The sequence below is a fragment of the Procambarus clarkii genome, chromosome 5, assembly GCF_040958095.1.
Source record: "Procambarus clarkii isolate CNS0578487 chromosome 5, FALCON_Pclarkii_2.0, whole genome shotgun sequence".
NCBI classification, from domain to species: domain Eukaryota; kingdom Metazoa; phylum Arthropoda; class Malacostraca; order Decapoda; family Cambaridae; genus Procambarus; species Procambarus clarkii.
In genome coordinates, this window is record NC_091154.1 from 43,773,187 (window position 1) to 43,792,641 (window position 19,455).

The window sequence follows — 19,455 nt, forward strand, 5'->3', positions numbered from 1 at the left end:
TGCGATGAAACAAGATGAGTGAGGGTGGACAGATAAGAGAATACTATACTGTAAACCTCACTTTACAGTGAGGTTTCACTCACTTTCGTCTGTGTGTCGTCATAGTTCAGTGACCCATGACTTTTGAAAGTTTCATATTAATAAATAATTTCTAAAACCAGTGTTTTAATAGCTTTTTATTATCCTAATTAAACTAAACTAAATAAAACCGAAAATATGCTGTAACATGATAGACATCTGCTCTTTGAGAAATTACTGTATGTTATTGGAACAACTCCAGCGTGAGTGGACGGGTCTAATCCCTGTACACACACCATGCTTGTTTCATATCCCTCCCTCCCCCCTCCCTCTCCCCCCCCCCTCTCTCTCTCTCTCTCCCCCCATCCATCCATCCATCCCCTCCCTCCATCCATCCCCTCCCTCCATCCATCCATCCAACTCCTCCATCCATCCATCCCCTCCCTCCATCCATCCATCCATCCATCCATCCATCCCCTTTCTCCATCCATCCCCTTCCTCCATCCATCCCCTCCCTCCATCCATCCCCTCCCTCCATCCATCCCCTCCATCCATCCCCTCCCTCCATCCATCCATCCATCCCCCCCCTCCATCCATCCATCCATCCCCTCCCTCCATCCATCCCCTCCATCCATCCATCCATCCATCCATCCCCTCCCTCCCTCCCTCCATCCACTCCCTCCCTCCATCCATCCCCTCCCTCCATCCATCCCCTCCATCCATCCCCTCCCTCCATCCATCCATCCATCCCCCCCTCCATCCATCCATCCATCCCCTCCATCCATCCATCCATCCCCTCCCTCCATCCACTCCCTCCCTCCATCCATCCCCTCCATCCATCCATCCCCCTCCCTCCCTCCCTCCATCCATCCATCCATCCTTCCCCTCCATCCATCCATCCATCCATCCATCCATCCATCCATCCATCCTTCCCCTCCCTCCCTCCATCCATCCCCTCCCTCCATCCATCCATCCATCCCCTCCCTCCCCTCCCTCCCCTCCCTCCATCCATTCCCTCCCTCCCTCCATCCATCCATCCATCCCCTCCCTCCATCCCCTCCCTCCATCCATCCATCCATCCCCTCCCTCCATCCATCCCCTCCCTCCATCCATCCATCCCCTCCCTCCATCCATCCCCTCCCTCCATCCATCCATCCCCTCCCTCCATCCATCCCCTCCCTCCATCCATCCATCCATCCCCTCCCTCCATCCATCCAGAATTGAAGAAACAAATCAAGTTAAAAAAAAGTTAACTGGGTCAGAGTTAGGGTTATCAGCGAGTCGGTCCCTTCACCACCACCGACACACCTCCCCCGCCCCACCCCTACAGCCCATACACACACACACACCCTCAAATCATCCATCCTTCCATCCCTCCCTCCATCCTACCATCAATCCATCTCCATCCTCTCCTTCCCTGCCTCCCTCCGTGCCTGTTTCCCTCCGTGCCTGCCTCCCTCCCTGCCTCTCCCTCCCAAGCTCTGCCTGCCTCCCTCCGTGCCTGTCTCCCTCCGTGCCTGTCTCCCTCCGTGCCTGCCTCCCTCCCTGCCTCTCCTCCCTCCCAACCTCCCACTGATTTGTGGCAGACGTATCTTTGTAAATTAATTTAAAGGCTGAAGCGTGATTAGCTAGCTACATGTCGTAAAATCTCCTTATAGACATTTTCTGTGATAAAACAAGGTGAGTGAGGGTGGACAGATAAGGGAATACTGTTCTGTAAACCTCACTTGGTTTTCCTTTGTCTGTGTCGTTATAGTTCAGTGACCCATGACTTTGAAAGTTTCAGACTAATAAATCATTTCTAAAACCAATGCTTTAATAGCTTTTTATTATCCTAATTAAACTAAACTAAATAAAACCGAAAATATACTGTAATATGATAGACATCTGCTATTTGAGAAATTATTTGTTATTGGAACAACTCCAGCGTGAGCGAGTGGACGGGTCTAGTCCCTATACACACAGCACCATGCGTTTCTCGTTTCATTTCGTCGCCACAGTTCAGTGACTACGGCTTCGAAATATTAAAATTAATAAATCAGTTCTAAAATAAGTTTTTTATATCTCTTATTATCCTAATAATGTCACTAATCTAAATATATAACCTAAAAATATATAATATGATGTAAATCCAATATTTGAGATAAATTTATGTTACTGGATCTGGCTTAAACACCAGCCTACTGGAGGGTTTATAGACCTAGTCTGCGTTTATACAGTAGGCACCCAGTGCCAATACATTTGTCTGCGTGCAAGTGACGTGTTTGTCCGCCAGTGAAATAATAATCGTGGAATTTACCATTTTTTTGACTACAGCTTTATTAATATACAACAAGATGTCTCAAAGGCTTGCTAATCGTGCTGTATCTGCAAAGAGGAAGAGAAGTTTTTTATCCATTGAGCAGAAATTAGACATGATAGAGAAACATGAACGTGGCTACTCAGTTACTAGGCTGGCAGCAGAATTTAATGTCGGGAAAAGTACGGTGTGTGATATCAAGAGACAGAAAGATAATATTAGGAAGTTTCTTGCTTCGAGTGATAGTGGTGCATTAAATAAAAGGAAAACAATAAAAGGTTCTGCAAATACGAATTTGGATGAAGCTGTGTATAAATGGTTTAACCAGGAGCACTCTGTGGGGATGCCACTTGGCGGCGACGCCATTAAGACAGCAGCCGATAAATTTGCACAAAAGATGAACATTCCAGATTTTCGAGCAAGTGAAGGATGGTTGCAAAGATTTAAGAATAGACATAATATTATGAACAGGAAAGTTTGTGGAGAATCATTAAGTGCAGATACGGATTCAGTCGAGCCATTTAAGCGTAAATTAAATGATTACATAATAACAAATGATCTAAGGCGTTTTCAGGTATACAATGCCGATGAAACAGGCTTTAATTGGAAATGCTTGCAGAACAACACTTTGGCATCTAGGCTAGATGAGAGTGTTCCTGGCCGTAAGGTAAACAAAGAAAAAGTTTCTGCCATGCTGTGTGCAAATGCAGACGGAAGTCACAGAACAAAGTCCGCCATTGTGGGGAAGTCAAAAAACCCACGTGCTTTGAAAAATTTAATGAACAAGCTACCTGTGGTCTACTACAGCTCTAAAACAGCTTGGTTTACTGGAGATATTTTTGTAGACTGGTTCAAAAATCATTTTTGCAAAGAAGTTAGAGATTTTCAGATAAAGAAGTGTGGAGTGAGACAGAATGATGTCAAGGCATTACTCTTGGTTGACAATGCCCCAGCTCATGTAGGGCTCGACAAATTAACGTCACATGATGGACGCATCAAATGTATGGCCTTGCCTCCCAATACCACCTCTCTGATCCAGCCAATGGATATGGGTGTTATATATGCAATGAAAAGGCTCTACAAACGAGAAATGAATAAAGAAATCATGGTGGTGTTTGAGTCAGATGAAGACAAAAGACAAGGAACCGATTCGCGAGGTCAAGCAACACTGGAACGTTACCAAAAATACTCAATTAAGGAAGGTATTTACAACTGGGCTAAAGTTTGGGATGAAGTTCAAGAGTCAACATTAAGAAATTGTTGGAAAAAACTCCTGTTGCTTGATCATGCTGATGAAGTGACTGAGGAAGAAATGGATTTTGAAGGATTTTCAAATGATATTTATCAAGAACTGCGTGCCGCTGGTGAGACGGAGTTGACGCTGAACGATGTGGAGGAGTGGTTAGATATTGATGCAGTCGATCAACCCATTGGTCATTTAACAGATGATGAGATTATACAAAATGTTACTGGCACTGTTGACGACGACGGAAAGGAAGATGAGGATGAGAATGATAGCAGTTTACAATCTGCTACGTGTGCTAACGCATTGTTCCATGTTGAAAAACTCCTTGATATTGTTTCACAAACTGACAATCCAGAGCTACCAGGCTTTTATCAACACCTAAGGACGATGAAAGATATTTGTCTCAAGGACATGACACAAAGAAGGAAACAAATGAAAATGAGTCAATATTTTTCACGAACTAGCAGCAAATCAATCAGCACAGCCGTACCCAGCACCAGCACAGCCGTACCCAGCACCAGCACAGCCGTACCCAGCACCAGCACAAAAGCAGCTGAAGCCAACATAGCAGCAGCGAGCACCAGCAAAGCTGATGCAAACATCTAAAAACATCGTGTGTGAAGTGAACAATTAGAATAGGTGTTAAATTTAAGTGTGTACATAGTGTTAAAATTAAAGTTGCAATAATTCTAATGTACAATAGTTTTCAATAACTGTATTGTAGTACTCAACATACAGCAAAACAACTTTTAATAATACAGTGCTAACAGCTTAATGCACTGCAGTACCTATTTACTGTAGAGCATTCACAACTTCACAACACTTCAAGATGGACATAACTCCAACAATAAGGTAAATACATGAATTACAGTATTTTTAGTAGAGTAGTAAAATATAGGTACAGTAAGTAATATGATACAATGCATTTTTATTGTGTACAAGAAAAAAAAAAGACACTGACGCAAACGCCTCTTAAAGGTCACCTCTTGTAACGAATCCAACGCTCCAACGAACTGGGGGTGGTCCCATATAGTACGTTGAATCGAGGTTGTACTGTACATATATATATATATATATATATATATATATATATATATATATATATATATATATATATATATATATATATATATATAACTGAAAACTCACACCCCAGAAGTGACTCGAACCCATACTGCCAGGAGCAACGCAACTGGTATGTACAGGGATGCCTTAATCCGCTTGACCATCACGACCGGACATAAGGAAGTGATAGCAGAAGCTATTTGAACCACTTCCCCGCCGGCACTCGGATGGTAATCTTGGGCATAGCATTTTTATCAAATCACCTCATTCTTTGGGGCACACGTGAGGAACACAAATGCAAACAAGCCTGAATGGTCCCCAGGACTATATACAACTGAAAACTCACACCCCAGAAGTGACTCGAACCCATACTGCCAGGAGCAACGCAACTAGTATGTACAGGGACGCCTTAATCCACTTGACCATCACGACCGGACATAAGGAAGTGATAGCCGAAGCTATTTGAACCACTTCCCCGCCGGCACTCGGATGCATTTGTGTTCCTCACGTGTGCCCCAAAGAATGAGGTGATTTGATAAAAATGCTATGCCCAAGATTACCATCCGAGTGCCGGCGGGGAAGTGGTTCAAATAGCTTCGGCTATCACTTCCTTATGTCCGGTCGTGATGGTCAAGCGGATTAAGGCGTCCCTGTACATACCAGTTGCGTTGCTCCTGGCAGTATGGGTTCGAGTCACTTCTGGGGTGTGAGTTTTCAGTTGTATATAGTCCTGGGGACCATTCAGGCTTGTTTGCATTATATATATATATATATATATATATATATATATATATATATATATATATATATATATATATATTTATATATATTATTAAATATGACCGAAAAAGCAAGATTAATAATTCTAACACGAATTTTCTCAATCTTTCATACATTTCTTTTCACTGTTGGAGGTAATTCAAAAATCAATTCTCCAAAATTCATTTTTATTTCTAGTCTGACGCGACACGAGCGCGTTTCGTAAAACTTATTACATTTTCAAAGACTTTAGTTTACAAATACACAACTGAATAGAACTTACACATCTCCGATTTTGTTTATATCTACATTTGAGTGAGGTGGATGGGGTGAGGTGGCATTAATAGGGTATTAATTTTATCAACACAAGACAGAACAAGAGGTGGCATTAATAGGGTATTAATTTCATCAACACAAGACAGAACACGAAACAATGGGTATTGAAATGGAAGTGATTGTAGAAAGCCTATTGGTCCATATTTCTTGATGCTTCTATATTGGAGCGGAGTCTTGAGGTGGGTAGAATATAGTTGTGCATTAATTGGCTGTTGATTGCTGGTGTTGACTTCTTAATGTGTAGTGCCTCGCAAACGTCAAGCCGCCTGCTATCGCTGTATCTATCGATGATTTCTGTGTTGTTTACTAGGATTTCTCTGGCGATGGTTTGGTTGTGGGAAGAGATTATATGTTCCTTAATGGAGCCCTGTTGTTTATGCATTGTTAAATGCCTAGAAAGAGATGTTGTTGTCTTGCCTATATACTGGGTTTTTTGGAGCTTACAGTCCCCAAGTGGGCATTTGAAGGCATAGACGACGTTGGTCTCTTTTAAAGCGTTCTGCTTTGTGTCTGGAGAGTTTCTCATGAGTAGGCTGGCCGTTTTTCTGGTTTTATAGTAAATCGTCAGTTGTATCCTCTGATTTTTGTCTGTAGGGATAACGTTTCTATTAACAATATCTTTCAGGACCCTTTCCTCTGTTTTATGAGCTGTGGAAAAGAAGTTTCTGTAAAATAGTCTAATAGTGGGTATAGGTGTTGTGTTAGTTGTCTCTTCAGAGGTTGCATGGCGTTTCACTTTCCTTCTTATGATGTCTTCAGCGAAACCATTGGAGAAGCCGTTGTTGACTAGGACCTGCCTTACCCTACAGAGTTCTTCGACTTGCTTCCATTCTGAGCTGTGGCTTAGAGCACGGTTGACATATGCGTTAACAACACTCCTCTTGTACCTGTCTGGGCAGTCGCTGTTGGCATTTAGGCACATTCCTATGTTCGTTTCCTTAGTGTAGACTGCAGTGTGGAAACCTCCGCTCTTTTCCATGACTGTTACATCTAGAAAGGGCAGCTTCCCATCCTTTTCCACCTCGTAAGTGAAACGCAGCACGGAACTCTGCTCAAAATGCCTCCTTCAGCTCCTGCAGATGTCTGACATCAGGTACCTGTGTAAAAATGTCGTCAACATACCTGCAGTATATGGCCGGTTTCAAGTTCATGTCGACTAAGACTTTTTGCTCGATGGTACCCATGTAGAAGTTTGCAAACAGGACACCTAGGGGAGAACCCATGGCGACCCCATCTACTTGCTTATACATGTGCCCATCCGGGCTCAAAAAGGGTGCCTCTTTAGTACAAGCTTGGAGTAGTTTCCTTAGAATATTCTCGGGTATGTCAAGATTCAAGATATGTCATTCTCCCACCCTACCCATCAACATTGGTGTTCCCCAGGGCAGCATACTTGGCCCTCTCCTCTTTCTCATCTACATTAATGACCTTCCAAATGCCTCCCAACACCTCAAACCAATTCTATTTGCTGACGACACAACCTTCATTTACTCCAGTCCTGATCCCCTTGCTCTAAATGCCACAGTAAATACTGAGCTAAATAAAGTCCATCTGTGGCTACCTGCCAACAAACTCACCCTTAACATTGACAAAACTTTCTATATTCTGTTTGGCAATAAATCCTCTAATCAAATAAATCTCAAAATAAACAATACCCAAATTTGTAACAAATTAGATGGCAAATTCCTTGGCATTCTCATTGACCACAAGCTGAATTTCCAGGGACACATTCTAAACATATCAAAAAAAGTTTAAAAAACTGTGGGCATTCTTTCTAAGATCAGATATTATGTACCACGCCCTGCCCTGGTGACTCTCTATTACTCCCTTATCTATCCATATCTCAATTATGGTATTTGTGCTTGGGGCTCTACTACCTAAAATCACTTATGTCCTCTAATTACTCAACACAAAGCTGCTATTAGGACAATATCCAATTCTGGCCCCAGACATCACTCGGTACCCCTACTTAAATCTCTGAATATGTTAGACATTAAGTCACTGCACATTCTCTCATGTGTATTATACATATATAAAACGCTAAACTATAATGCCAATCCTGATCTCAAAAGCTTCATAGAAGGTTGTAACAGAACCCATGAGCACCACACCAGAAATAAATACAGTTTTGATATTCCTAGAGTACAACTTAATCAAACCAGAAATGCTCTACAAATCAAGGGGCCCAGAATGTGGAATGACCTTCCCAACCATGTTAAATACTGTACCTCTCTCAACCAGTTTAAGTTAAAAACGAAGCTATACCTAATAAATTCCCTGTAACCTACCTTACCCCTCTGTTGTCAACCCATGTATGTTTTTTTTTTTTTTTTCAAATCAACGCTGTTTGAATGTAATTTTCTGTAATAATTTGTAATTGTATTTGTGCTGCTTTTTCAACAATGTTCCCCCCTCTTTTACCTCTATTTTTATTTGTTCTCAACACATTTTATTCTTTTTACCCATTAGTTTTAAGCTTTAGTCATTAATGTTTTTCCTGCCCGAAACGCTTTGCGTAATAGTGGCTTTAGGCATTGTATGTACTAGCTCTATCTATAAAGCCAACAAACCTTGTAAAATCTCTTTATGTATGTACCTTACCTAAATAAAAATTATTATTATTATTATTATTATAAGAGGAGTACAGGCTGGATCACGATACACTCTGTCGGCTATCATCCCGATTGTCTCGTCCACAAGTACGTTGGTAAACAGCGATTCTACGTCCAACGAGGCTCTTATCCCTGTGGCCCGTGTGCCCCGCGGTAAGTCAACAAATTCCTTTGGAGACTTCAGGCTGAAGGCGCAAGGAACATAAGGAGTCAGCAGGCCGTTGAGTCGTTTCGCCAGTCTGTACGTGGGTGTGGGTATCTGGCTAATGATTGGCCGAAGTGGGTTTCCAGGCTTGTGTGTCTTGACATTTCCATACGCATATCCAGGTTTATATTCCCCAATGATCTTTGGCAGGTGGAGTCCGGATTTCTTGGCGTTCACAGTTTCGATCAGTTTGTTGACCTTTGCTTTCAATTCGGCTGTAGTGTCCTTCGTTACCCTTTGGAACTTAGTTTGGTCAGAGAGTATGAGGTTCATTTTCGCCAGATATTCGTCTTTTTTAAGAATGACATACAGTATCCACTCAATTTAACAGCCTATATGGGGCTGAGCCCTAGTCGTTATTTACGGAGCTCCGTTATTTCCGAAGTCGGGTCGGGTAATTTTTCAAGTAACATTCAGGTAGGATATATTTTATACTGTATAACTAAAATTAAATAAAGTTCATTGTGTAATTGCATTCCAATTTAGTGCACGGCCGACGATTAAGCCAGTTGCTGGCTGCTGCATGGATGATGTGTGAACACGCTCTGATCAAGTCCAGATGGTGGGAAAAAATTGATTCATTCTTTTGTATTGAAAAATATTTCATGTATCAATCAGTGAGTTAATATTGTCTTAATAAAATTTTAGAGATGTGTTTTGATTTACCCTGAACAGTGCAGGTAATGTATTTTTAATGTTACGACACAGGCTGTGGCGGCCATGCCATAACAATGGCGATCGAGCCTTGTCACTGAGAGCTAGCCAAGACGAAATATTTTGAGCTCACCTTTTCTCTGCTGACGATAGAATATACATTTGCAGAGACTAATATGTAGCTTTTGTTGAAAAAAAACAATTAATATCTTGTAATACTATAATAAAATTGGTAAATTGACTTACTTTTAATGAAGCTGAAGATTACGAAGCTGTGATGATTACGTCATCCTCTGCAGCGCTTGTTTTATATTGTTTATATTGTATACAGGGTACATACTGTATGTACAGTACACTTATTTTCAGGCACTCACTTCACACAACAGCTAGCCTTACTACTAATTCACATGAGTTCTAATTCTACTTCACTATTGACAATTATGTTGAATGTTAAACTCTGCTGCTGCTGGTGCATGAGAATATCCTTTATCAAGTTTCTTAATTAACTCCAGCTTCTGTGCAACCGTCAGGCGCTTCCTTTGGGTAACTTTTGGCATTTTGTAAATTAAAAAGATCACAATTACAGTACAGTTGAAGCTAGCCGCGCGAGTTCACGGTAAACAATGGGAACACATGGCCCGGCGGAGTACATACTAGGTCCGTGGGAAAAAAAATACCTAGTGCCTATACATACTATAAAAGGTATTTAATAAGAAAACAAAGACTTTTGCTTAATAAAAACTGTTTCAAAATATTTTATTAATAATAATTTACAATTTTCTTCATTAAAGTGAATCATTTTAAAAGAAAATTAAGATGTAATATATGACTCTGGACGATCCAGGTCGGTGGCGGCCTGGTCGCCATGTGAGGGGACGCTGATGCCACAACAAACCCAATACCGACTGTTGGTAATATCGACCGCAGACCGGTATAGCAGGCTCCAGATACTGGGCTCCCAAACCGGTCGTTAATACCAGCAGATCGGTATAAAAGAGGCCGTTAAATTGAGTGGATACTTATATTGGCGACTTGTCACCTCTCCTGACAACTATCTCCTTGTTCTCACGAAGGCTTTTAGCTGCCGCTTTGAGCTTGGGGGACAGTATGGTGCTTCTGTAATTGCCTCGATTCTTTCCTCCTTCTGCAATAAGTTCTGCTTGTAAGGTATCTTTGGTAGTGACCTTCTTTTGTGTCTCGAGGTCGAATATGTCGTCCAACAAAATTTCCAACTCTACTTTCCGGGCCATCTCACTCGGTCTGGACATAACGTGACAGTTTATGCCCAGATTTAGGAGAGTGACTTGGTCCTCAGTGAGGTTAATTCCTGCAAGGTTCAGGAAGCCATCTCTTGGTCGTGGAATTGCCATAGGTCCTCCATATAATGTTGTAAGTTTCTTGATAATCCTTGTTTCAGTGCTGAGGTGATGTCGGTCTGTGAGGATCGAGGCAATTACAGAAGCACCATACTGTCCCCCGAGCTCAAAGCGGCAGCTAAAAGCCTTCGTGAGAACAAGGAGATAGTTGTCAGGAGAGGTGACAAGTCGCCAATATATGTCATTCTTAAAAAAGACGAATATCTGGCGAAAATGAACCTCATACTCTCTGACCAAACTAAGTTCCAAAGGGTAACGAAGGACACTACAGCCGAATTGAAAGCAAAGGTCAACAAACTGATCGAAACTGTGAACGCCAAGAAATCCGGACTCCACCTGCCAAAGATCATTGGGGAATATAAACCTGGATATGCGTATGGAAATGTCAAGACACACAAGCCTGGAAACCCACTTCGGCCAATCATTAGCCAGATACCCACACCCACGTACAGACTGGCGAAACGACTCAACGGCCTGCTGACTCCTTATGTTCCTTGCGCCTTCAGCCTGAAGTCTCCAAAGGAATTTGTTGACTTACTGCGGGGCACACGGGCCACAGGGATAAGAGCCTCGTTGGACGTAGAATCGCTGTTTACCAACGTACCTGTGGACGAGACAATTGGGATGATAGCCGACAGAGTGTATCGTGATCCAGCCTGTACTCCTCTTGACATACCCGAGAATATTCCAAGGAAACTACTCCAAGCTTGTACTAAAGAGGCACCCTTCTTGAGCCCGGATGGGCACATGTATAAGCAAGTAGATGGGGGTCGCCATGGGTTCTCCCCTAGGTGTCCTGTTTGCAAACTTCTACATGGGTACCATCGAGCAAAAAGTCTTAGTCGACATGAACTTGAAACCGGCCATATACTGCAGGTATGTTGACGACATTTTTACACAGGTACCTGATGTCAGACATCTGCAGGAGCTGAAGGAGGCATTTGAGCAGAGTTCCGTGCTGCGTTTCACTTACGAGGTGGAAAAGGATGGGAAGCTGCCCTTTCTAGATGTAACAGTCATGGAAAAGAACGGAGGTTTCCACACTGCAGTCTACACTAAGGAAACGAACATAGGAATGTGCCTAAATGCCAACAGCGACTGCCCAGACAGGTACAAGAGGAGTGTTGTTAATGCATATGTCGACCGTGCTCTAAGCCACAGCTCAGAATGGAAGCAAGTCGACGAAGAACTCTGTAGGGTAAGGCAGGTCCTAGTCAACAATGGCTTCTCCAATGGTTTCGTCGAAGACATCATAAGAAGGAAAGTGAAACGCCATGCAACCTCTGAAGAGACAACTAACACAACACCTATACCCCCTATTAGACTATTTTACAGGAACTTCTTTTCCACAGCTCATAAAACAGAGGAAAGGGTCCTGAAAGATATTGTTAATAGAAACGTTATCCCTACAGACAAAAATCAGAGGATACAACTGACGATTTACTATAAAACCAGAAAAACGGCCAGCCTACTCATGAGAAACTCTCCAGACACAAAGCAGAACGCTTTAAAAGAGACCAACGTCGTCTATGCCTTCAAATGCCCACTTGGGGACTGTAAGCTCCAAAAAACCCAGTATATAGGCAAGACAACAACATCTCTTTCTAGGCGTTTAACGATGCATAAACAACAGGGCTCCATTAAGGAACATATAATCTCTTCCCACAACCAAACCATCGCCAGAGAAATCCTAGTAAACAACACAGAAATCATCGATAGATACAGCGATAGCAGGCAGCTTGACGTTTGCGAGGCACTACACATTAAGAAGTCAACACCAGCAATCAACAGCCAATTAATGCACAACTATATTCTACCCACCTCAAGACTCCGCTCCAATATAGAAGCATCAAGAAATATGGACCAATAGGCTTTCTACAATCACTTCCATTTCAATACCCATTGTTTCATGTTCTGTCTTGTGTTGATGAAATTAATACCCTATTAATGCCACCTCACCCCATCCACTTCACTCAAATGTAGATATAAACAAAATCGGAGATGTGTAAGTTCTATTCAGTTGTGTATTTGTAAACTAAAGTCTTTGAAAATGTAATAAGTTTTACGAAACGCGCTCGTGTCGCGTCAGACTAGAAATAAAAATGAATTTTGGATTATTGATTTTTTGAATTACCTCCAACAGTGAAAAGAAATGTACGAAAGATTGAGAAAATTCGTGTTAGAATTATTAATCTTACTTTTACGGTCATATTTAATAATATATGTCTACAGGAAAGACTGCTACCAAAATATACTAATATATATAAATATATATATATATATATATATATATATATATATATATATATATATATATATATGTCGTACCTAATAGCCAGAACGCACTTCTCAGCCTACTATTCAAGGCCCGATTTGCCTAATAAGCCAAGTTTTCATGAATTAATGTTTTTTCGTCTACCTAACCTACCTAACCTAACCTAACCTAGCTTTTTTTTGGCTACCTAACCTAACCTTACCTATAAATATAGGTTAGGTTAGGTTAGGTAGGGTTGGTTAGGTTCGGTCATATATCTACGTTAATTTTAACTCAAATAAAAAAAAATTGACCTCATACATAGAGAAAAGGGTTGCTTTATCATTTCATAAGAAAAAAATTATAGTAAATATATTAATTCAGGAAAACTTGGCTTATTAGGCAAATCGGGCCTTGAATAGTAGGCTGAGAAGTGAGTTCTGGCTACTAGGTACCACATATATATATATATATATATATATATATATATATATATATATATATATATATATATATATATATATATATATATATATATATATATATATATATATATGTTGTACCTAGTAGCCAGAACTCACTTCTCAGCCTACTATGCAAGGCCCAATTTGCCTAATAAGCCAAGTTTTCATGAATTAATTGTTTTTCGTCTACCTAACCTACCTAACCTAACCTAACCTAACTTTTTCGGCTACCTAACCTAACCTAACCTATAAAGATAGGTTAGGTTAGGTTAGGAAGGGTTGGTTAGGTTTGGTCATATATCAACGTTAATTTAAACTCCAATAAAAAAAAATTGACCTCATACATAATGAAATGGGTAGATTTATCATTTCATAAGAAAAAAATTATAGTAAATATATTAATTCAGGAAAACTTGGCTTATTAGGCAAATCGGGCCTTGCATAGTAGGCCGATAAGTGCTTTCTGGCTACTAGGTACGACATATATATATATATATATATATATATATATCCTTCGTGAGAACAAGGAGATAGTCATCAGGAGAGGTGACAAGTCGCCAATGTGTCATTCTTAAAAAAGATGAATATCTGGCGAAAATGAACCACATACTCTCTGACCAAACTAAATTCCAAAGGGTAACAAATGACACTACAGTCGAATTGAAAGCAAAGGTCAACAAATTGATCAAAACTGAACGCCAAGAAATCCGGACTCCACCTGCCAAAGATTATTGGGGAGTACAAACCTGGATACGCGTATGGAAATGTCAAGACACACAAGCCTGGAAACCCACTTCGGCCAATCATCAGCAAGATACCCACACCAACGTACAGACTGGCGAAGCGACTCAACGGCTTGCTGACTCCTTATGTCCCTTGCACCTTCAGCCTCAAGTCTCCAAAGGAATTTGTTGACTTACTGCGGGGAACACGGGCCGCAGGGATAAGAGCCTCGTTGGACGTAGAATCACTGTTTACCAACGTACCTGTGGATGAAACAATCGGGATGATAGCGGATAGAGTGTATCGTGATCCAGCCTGTACTCCTCTTGACATAGCAGAAAGCATTCTAAGGAAACTACTCCAAGCTTGTACTAAAGAGGCACCCTTCTTGAGCCCGGATGGGCACATGTATAAGCAAGTAGATGGGGTCGCCATGGGTTCTCCCCTAGGTGTCCTGTTTGCGAACTTCTACATGGGTACCATCGAACAAAAGGTCTTAGTCGACATGAACTTGAAACCGGCCATATACTGCAGGTATGTTGACGACATTTTTACACAGGTACCTGATGTTAGACATCTGCAGGAGCTGAAGGAGGCATTTGAGCAGAATTCTGTGTTGCGTTTCACTTACGAGCTGGAGAAGGAGGGGAAGCTGCCCTTTCTAGATGTAACAGTCATGGAAAGGAGCGGAGGTTTCCACACTGCAGTCTACACTAAGCAAACAAACATAGGAATGTGCCTCAATGCCAACAGTGACTGCCCAGACAGGTACAAGAGGAGTGTTGTTAACGCTTATGTCGACCGTGCTCTCAGCCACAGCTTTGGATGGAAGCAAGTCAATGAAGAACTCTGTAGGGTAGGGCAGGTCCTAGTCAACAACGGCTTCTCCAATGGTTTCGTTGAAGACATCATAAGAAGGAAGGTGAAATGCCATGCAACCTCTGAAGAAACAACTAACACAACACCTGTACCCCTATTAGACTATTTTACAGGAACTTTTTTTTCCACAGCTCATAAAACGGAGGAAAGGGTCCTGAAAGATATTGTTAATAGGAACGTTATCCCTACAGACAAAAATCAGAAGATACAATTGATGATTTACTATAAAGCCAAAAAAATGCCAACCTACTCATGAGAAACTCTCCAGACACAAAGCAGAATGCTTTAAAAAGAGACCAATGTCATCTGTGCCTTCAAATGCCCACTTGGGGACTGTAAGCCTCAAAGAACTCAGTATATAGGCAAGACAACAACATCTTTTTCCAGGCGATTAACAATGCATAAGCAACAAGGCTCCATTAACCCTTAAATGGCACATGGCTATATACTGATTGACACCCACAGGCACAAAAATAAAAAAAATAAAAAATATTTTTTTCTTCCTAACCCTTAACCCTCAAACCGCGCATATCATATATAAATGATATCTGTGACAAAACCGAAATCGCGCACATCATTTATATATGATTTCGTGTCTAGCGCTATAATTTAAACTCCCCGCCTGGGATAGGGGCAGTTATAGTACAGCCACGACTGATAGTTGCCAGATGCCACCTAGAAAAAAAATCCAGGCCAACATTCTTGGGTGTTACAGCGTCAGTATTGAGCAAGCCACCAAGGCTGGCGCACGCAGCACGAGCTCACAGCACCGCTGTTCAGCTTGTGACCACAGCATCGCCTACAAATACCATAATATATATGATACTGCTATTATTTAGCAGTGATAGTATTACTGAAGCCCACTGACTGTGATAAAACTGACCAGGATTCTGATAATAGCAGGATTGTGGTGATATTTAGCGCTGTGCTCCATGGAGGGAAGCGTAAGGCTGTGCGAGGGAGGGTTGTGGCGTCGTCTTCTGACTGTGTGTGGCCACCATTTATTGACTGCACTCACCATACCAGCTTAGTGGTTCGATATGGTGAACTCAAATGTAGATACTTATATATAACGTGTGTATAGAGTGTGATAACAGCGAGAGGAGTAGGTTGGGAGCCGCCATTTTGGTGAGGGAGGAGTGTCGTCTGCACGTCTTGGCATGGTGTTTACTGATGGCCACTATGGTCTTTGGGCACCATACCAGCTTATTTGTTCAGGTATGGTGAATAAAACAGATAGATACTTATATATAATGTGTATATAGCGTAATAACACCACAAACAATATTGTTGAAGGACAAATATTAGTGCGTCTGGCCTTGAGGGCGGCCGCCGATCAGCTGATTGTGTGAGTAGCTACGTCTTTGTGGCCTTTACTCACCATACAAGCTTAGATGTACAGTTATGGTGAACAAAACATGTAAATACGTATATATAACGTCTGTGTATAGTGAATAAATACAGAAAGAGTATTGTGGGAGGTGAATGAGGGTGAGTGAGGTGGTGTTGAGGGAGGGAGTGGCAGTGAGTGGCTCGCTGGTGTTTGGCGGTCACTCCTCGTTGCTTTTTGACTCACAAGACCAACTTAGTAGTTCGTTATGGTGTACAAAACATGCAAATACTTATATATAACCTGTGTATATAGTGTAACAACAGCAAAACTATTTGTTTATTGTTTTATGAACATAATAATTGAATCACTAATATGCACACCATAATTTTGAGTACAGCGATGGTTCACACATTTTATAATATAAATATACCACAATTCACTGTATGGAATAATATTACTGCAAAAAAACTAAGAAAAAATCAATCAGAGACATTGAAATAAATAGGTAATAATATATTTGTGGCAACTGCCGTCTGACAGCTCGGGCGGAGTAGACCTCATCTGGCGAAGGCTCTGCCAACGCCCCTTTTTTGCCACACTTCCCTACCCTATTGCGGCTAAAATATGCCACCTACGATTTTTTTGTTATTTTTTCCGTGATCAGGGAACAAAAATGAACACTTCTATAAGACGAAAGAATTTTTTGGAATTTTTTTTTTTTTGTTGCGCCTGTGGGTGTGAATTTCATTTGGGCCCCTTGCGGTTTGAGGGTTAATAATTCTAGCACGAATTTTCTCAATATTCCTTATGTTTCTTTTTAATGTCGGAACTTACCCTTCTAGAGCCCGGATGGGCACATGTATAAGTAGATGGGGTCGCCATGGGTTCTCCCCTAGGTGTCCTGTTTGCGAATTTCTACATGGGTACCATCGAACAGAAGGTCTTAGTTGACCGGAACTTGAAACCTGCCATATACTGCAGGTATGTTGACGACATTTTTACACAGGTACCTGATGTCAGACGTCTGCAGGAGCTGAAGGAGGCATTCAAGCGGAATTCTGCGTTGAGTTTCACTTACAAGATGGCGAAGGATGGGAAGCTGCCCTTTCTAGATGTAACAGTCATGGAAAGGAGCGGAGGTTTCCACACTGCACTCTACACTAAGGAAACAAACATAGGAATGTGCCTCAATGCCAACAGTGACTACCCAGACAGGTACAAGAAGAGTGTTGTCAACGCTTACGTCGACTGTGCTCTCAGCCACAGCTCAGGATGGAAGCAAGTCGATGAAGAACTCTGTAGGGTAAGGCAGGTCCTAGTCAACAATGGCTTCTCCAATGGTTTCATTGAAGACATCATAAGAAGAAAGGTGAAACGCCATGCAACCTCTAAAGAGTTCACTAACACAACACCTGTACCCCCCTATTAGACTATTTTACAGGAACTTTTCCACAGCTCATAAAACGGAGGAAAGGGTCCTGAAAGATATTGTTGGAGACGCTAAAGTGTTAAGAAAATGTGTGAAGTATGGGAAGAATTACAAAGTTTTGTTGAAAAAACCCACCCAATTAAAGCTGTAGCAGGCTGTTGCATTGACCTTTTAAATGACAATGTGATGTCTTACTACACACAAGTGTTAAAATGTAGGGAAAAACAAGTGTCTTTAGACAGATTCTAGGTAAGACAAGCAAGTCTTAGTGGTATGCAGGCAAAATGTGCCAGAGTGTGCACACCAGCGAAGTCCTCACTGCTTGATGTTATATTGGAAGAGGACTCCCCTTCCAAACAGTAACACATCTTCTCCTCCCTCCTCCTCACCATCTTCCATACGCCAACAGCAAGGTAAGTAATAACTTAAAATATAGTGTTGTAGGTTTATCTAGATGAATTAGGCATAAAATTTAGTTTGAAGTGAGGTTTTTGGGTAGTCAGGAACGGATTAATTCATTTCCCATTATTTCTTATGGGGAAATTAGCTTCGGAATAAAGTTTATTGTGTAATTGCATTCCAATTTAGTGCCACGCCGACGATTAAGCCAGCTGTTGACTGCTGCATGGATGATATGTGAACATGCTCTGATCAAGTCCAGACGGGTGGGAAAAAATTGGTTCATTCCTTTGTATTGCAAAATGTTTCATGTATAATATAATATTTCATTTCATTTCAAAATATTCAGTGATTGTTAATATTTTCTAAATAAAATTTTAGAGATGTGTTTTGTTTTACCCTGAACAGTGCAGATAATGTATTTTTAATGTTATGACACAGGCTGTGGCGACCAGGCCATACAATTGCGATCGAGCCTTGTCACTAACTGAGAGCTAGCCAAGACGAAATATTTTGAGCTCACCTTTTCTTTGCTAATGATAGAATATACATTTGCATTGACTAATATGTAGCTTTTGTTGAAAAAAAAAAATAATATGATGTAATACTATAATAAAATTGGTAAATTGACTTACTTTTAATGAAGCTGAAGATTACCTCATCCTCTGCAGCGCTTGATTTATATTGTTTATATTGTATACAGGGTACATACAGTATGTACACTTATTTTCAGGCATTCACTTCACACAACAGTTAAGCTTATTACTAATTCACATGAGTTCTAATTCTAATTAACTATTGAAAATTATTTCTACTGTATATTTACACTGTACAGTATCTTTTTGTCAAGGCTTAATTAATCATTAACACTTACAATACTGTACTCTATCAACACTTTTTACACTAATTTATATTCCTTTCAATCATATTTTATATCGTTAGTGGACGACTTGTCACGACTTGTCGATGGGAATTCAGCATCAGCGGGAGCAACATGGCTTGTAGAGCATTTGTTGCTGGCGAATGCTCCATGATTTGTTGATGGGAATTCAGCATTGGCGGGTGCAGCATGGCTTGTAGAGCATTCGTTGCCGGCGGATGCTCCACGACTTGTCAATGGGCATTCAGCATCGGCGGGTGCTGCATGGCTTGTAGAACATTCGTTGCCGGCGGAGGCTGCGCGACTTGTTGATGGGAATTCTGCATTGGCGGGTGCAGCATGGCTTGTCGACAAAGATTTTTCACGAACCTTTGAAATCATGAATTTATCTATTTTTGCCCGAATCTGATTTTCTCTGGCTAACGTTCTGAGACATTGCTTAACCCTCAAACTGCGCATATCATATATAAATGATATCAGTGACAAAACCAAAACCGCGCACATCATTTATATATGATTTCGTG

General features: G+C 41.2%; 1 protein-coding gene across 1 annotated transcript; it reads left to right on the forward strand.

The window, feature by feature from the left end:
- Positions 1-2,354: 2,354 nt before the first annotated feature.
- Positions 2,355-18,549, forward strand: LOC138351908 (tigger transposable element-derived protein 7-like). Its single transcript, XM_069304029.1, has 2 exons — positions 2,355-4,091; positions 18,493-18,549. Exons 1-2 carry the CDS (start codon positions 2,355-2,357, stop codon positions 18,547-18,549), a joined length of 1,794 nt encoding a protein of 597 aa, XP_069160130.1.
- Positions 18,550-19,455: the final 906 nt, after the last annotated feature.

Excerpts from the sequence above, each read along its gene's own strand:
- LOC138351908 (XM_069304029.1), top strand. The coding sequence starts at position 2,355 with ATGTCTCAAAGGCTTGCTAATCGTGCTGTATCTGCAAAGAGGAAGAGA. Across the intron at positions 4,092-18,492 it reads TACCCAGCACCAGCACAGCC|GCTGTGGCGACCAGGCCATA; the intron begins GTACCCAGCACC and ends GTTATGACACAG.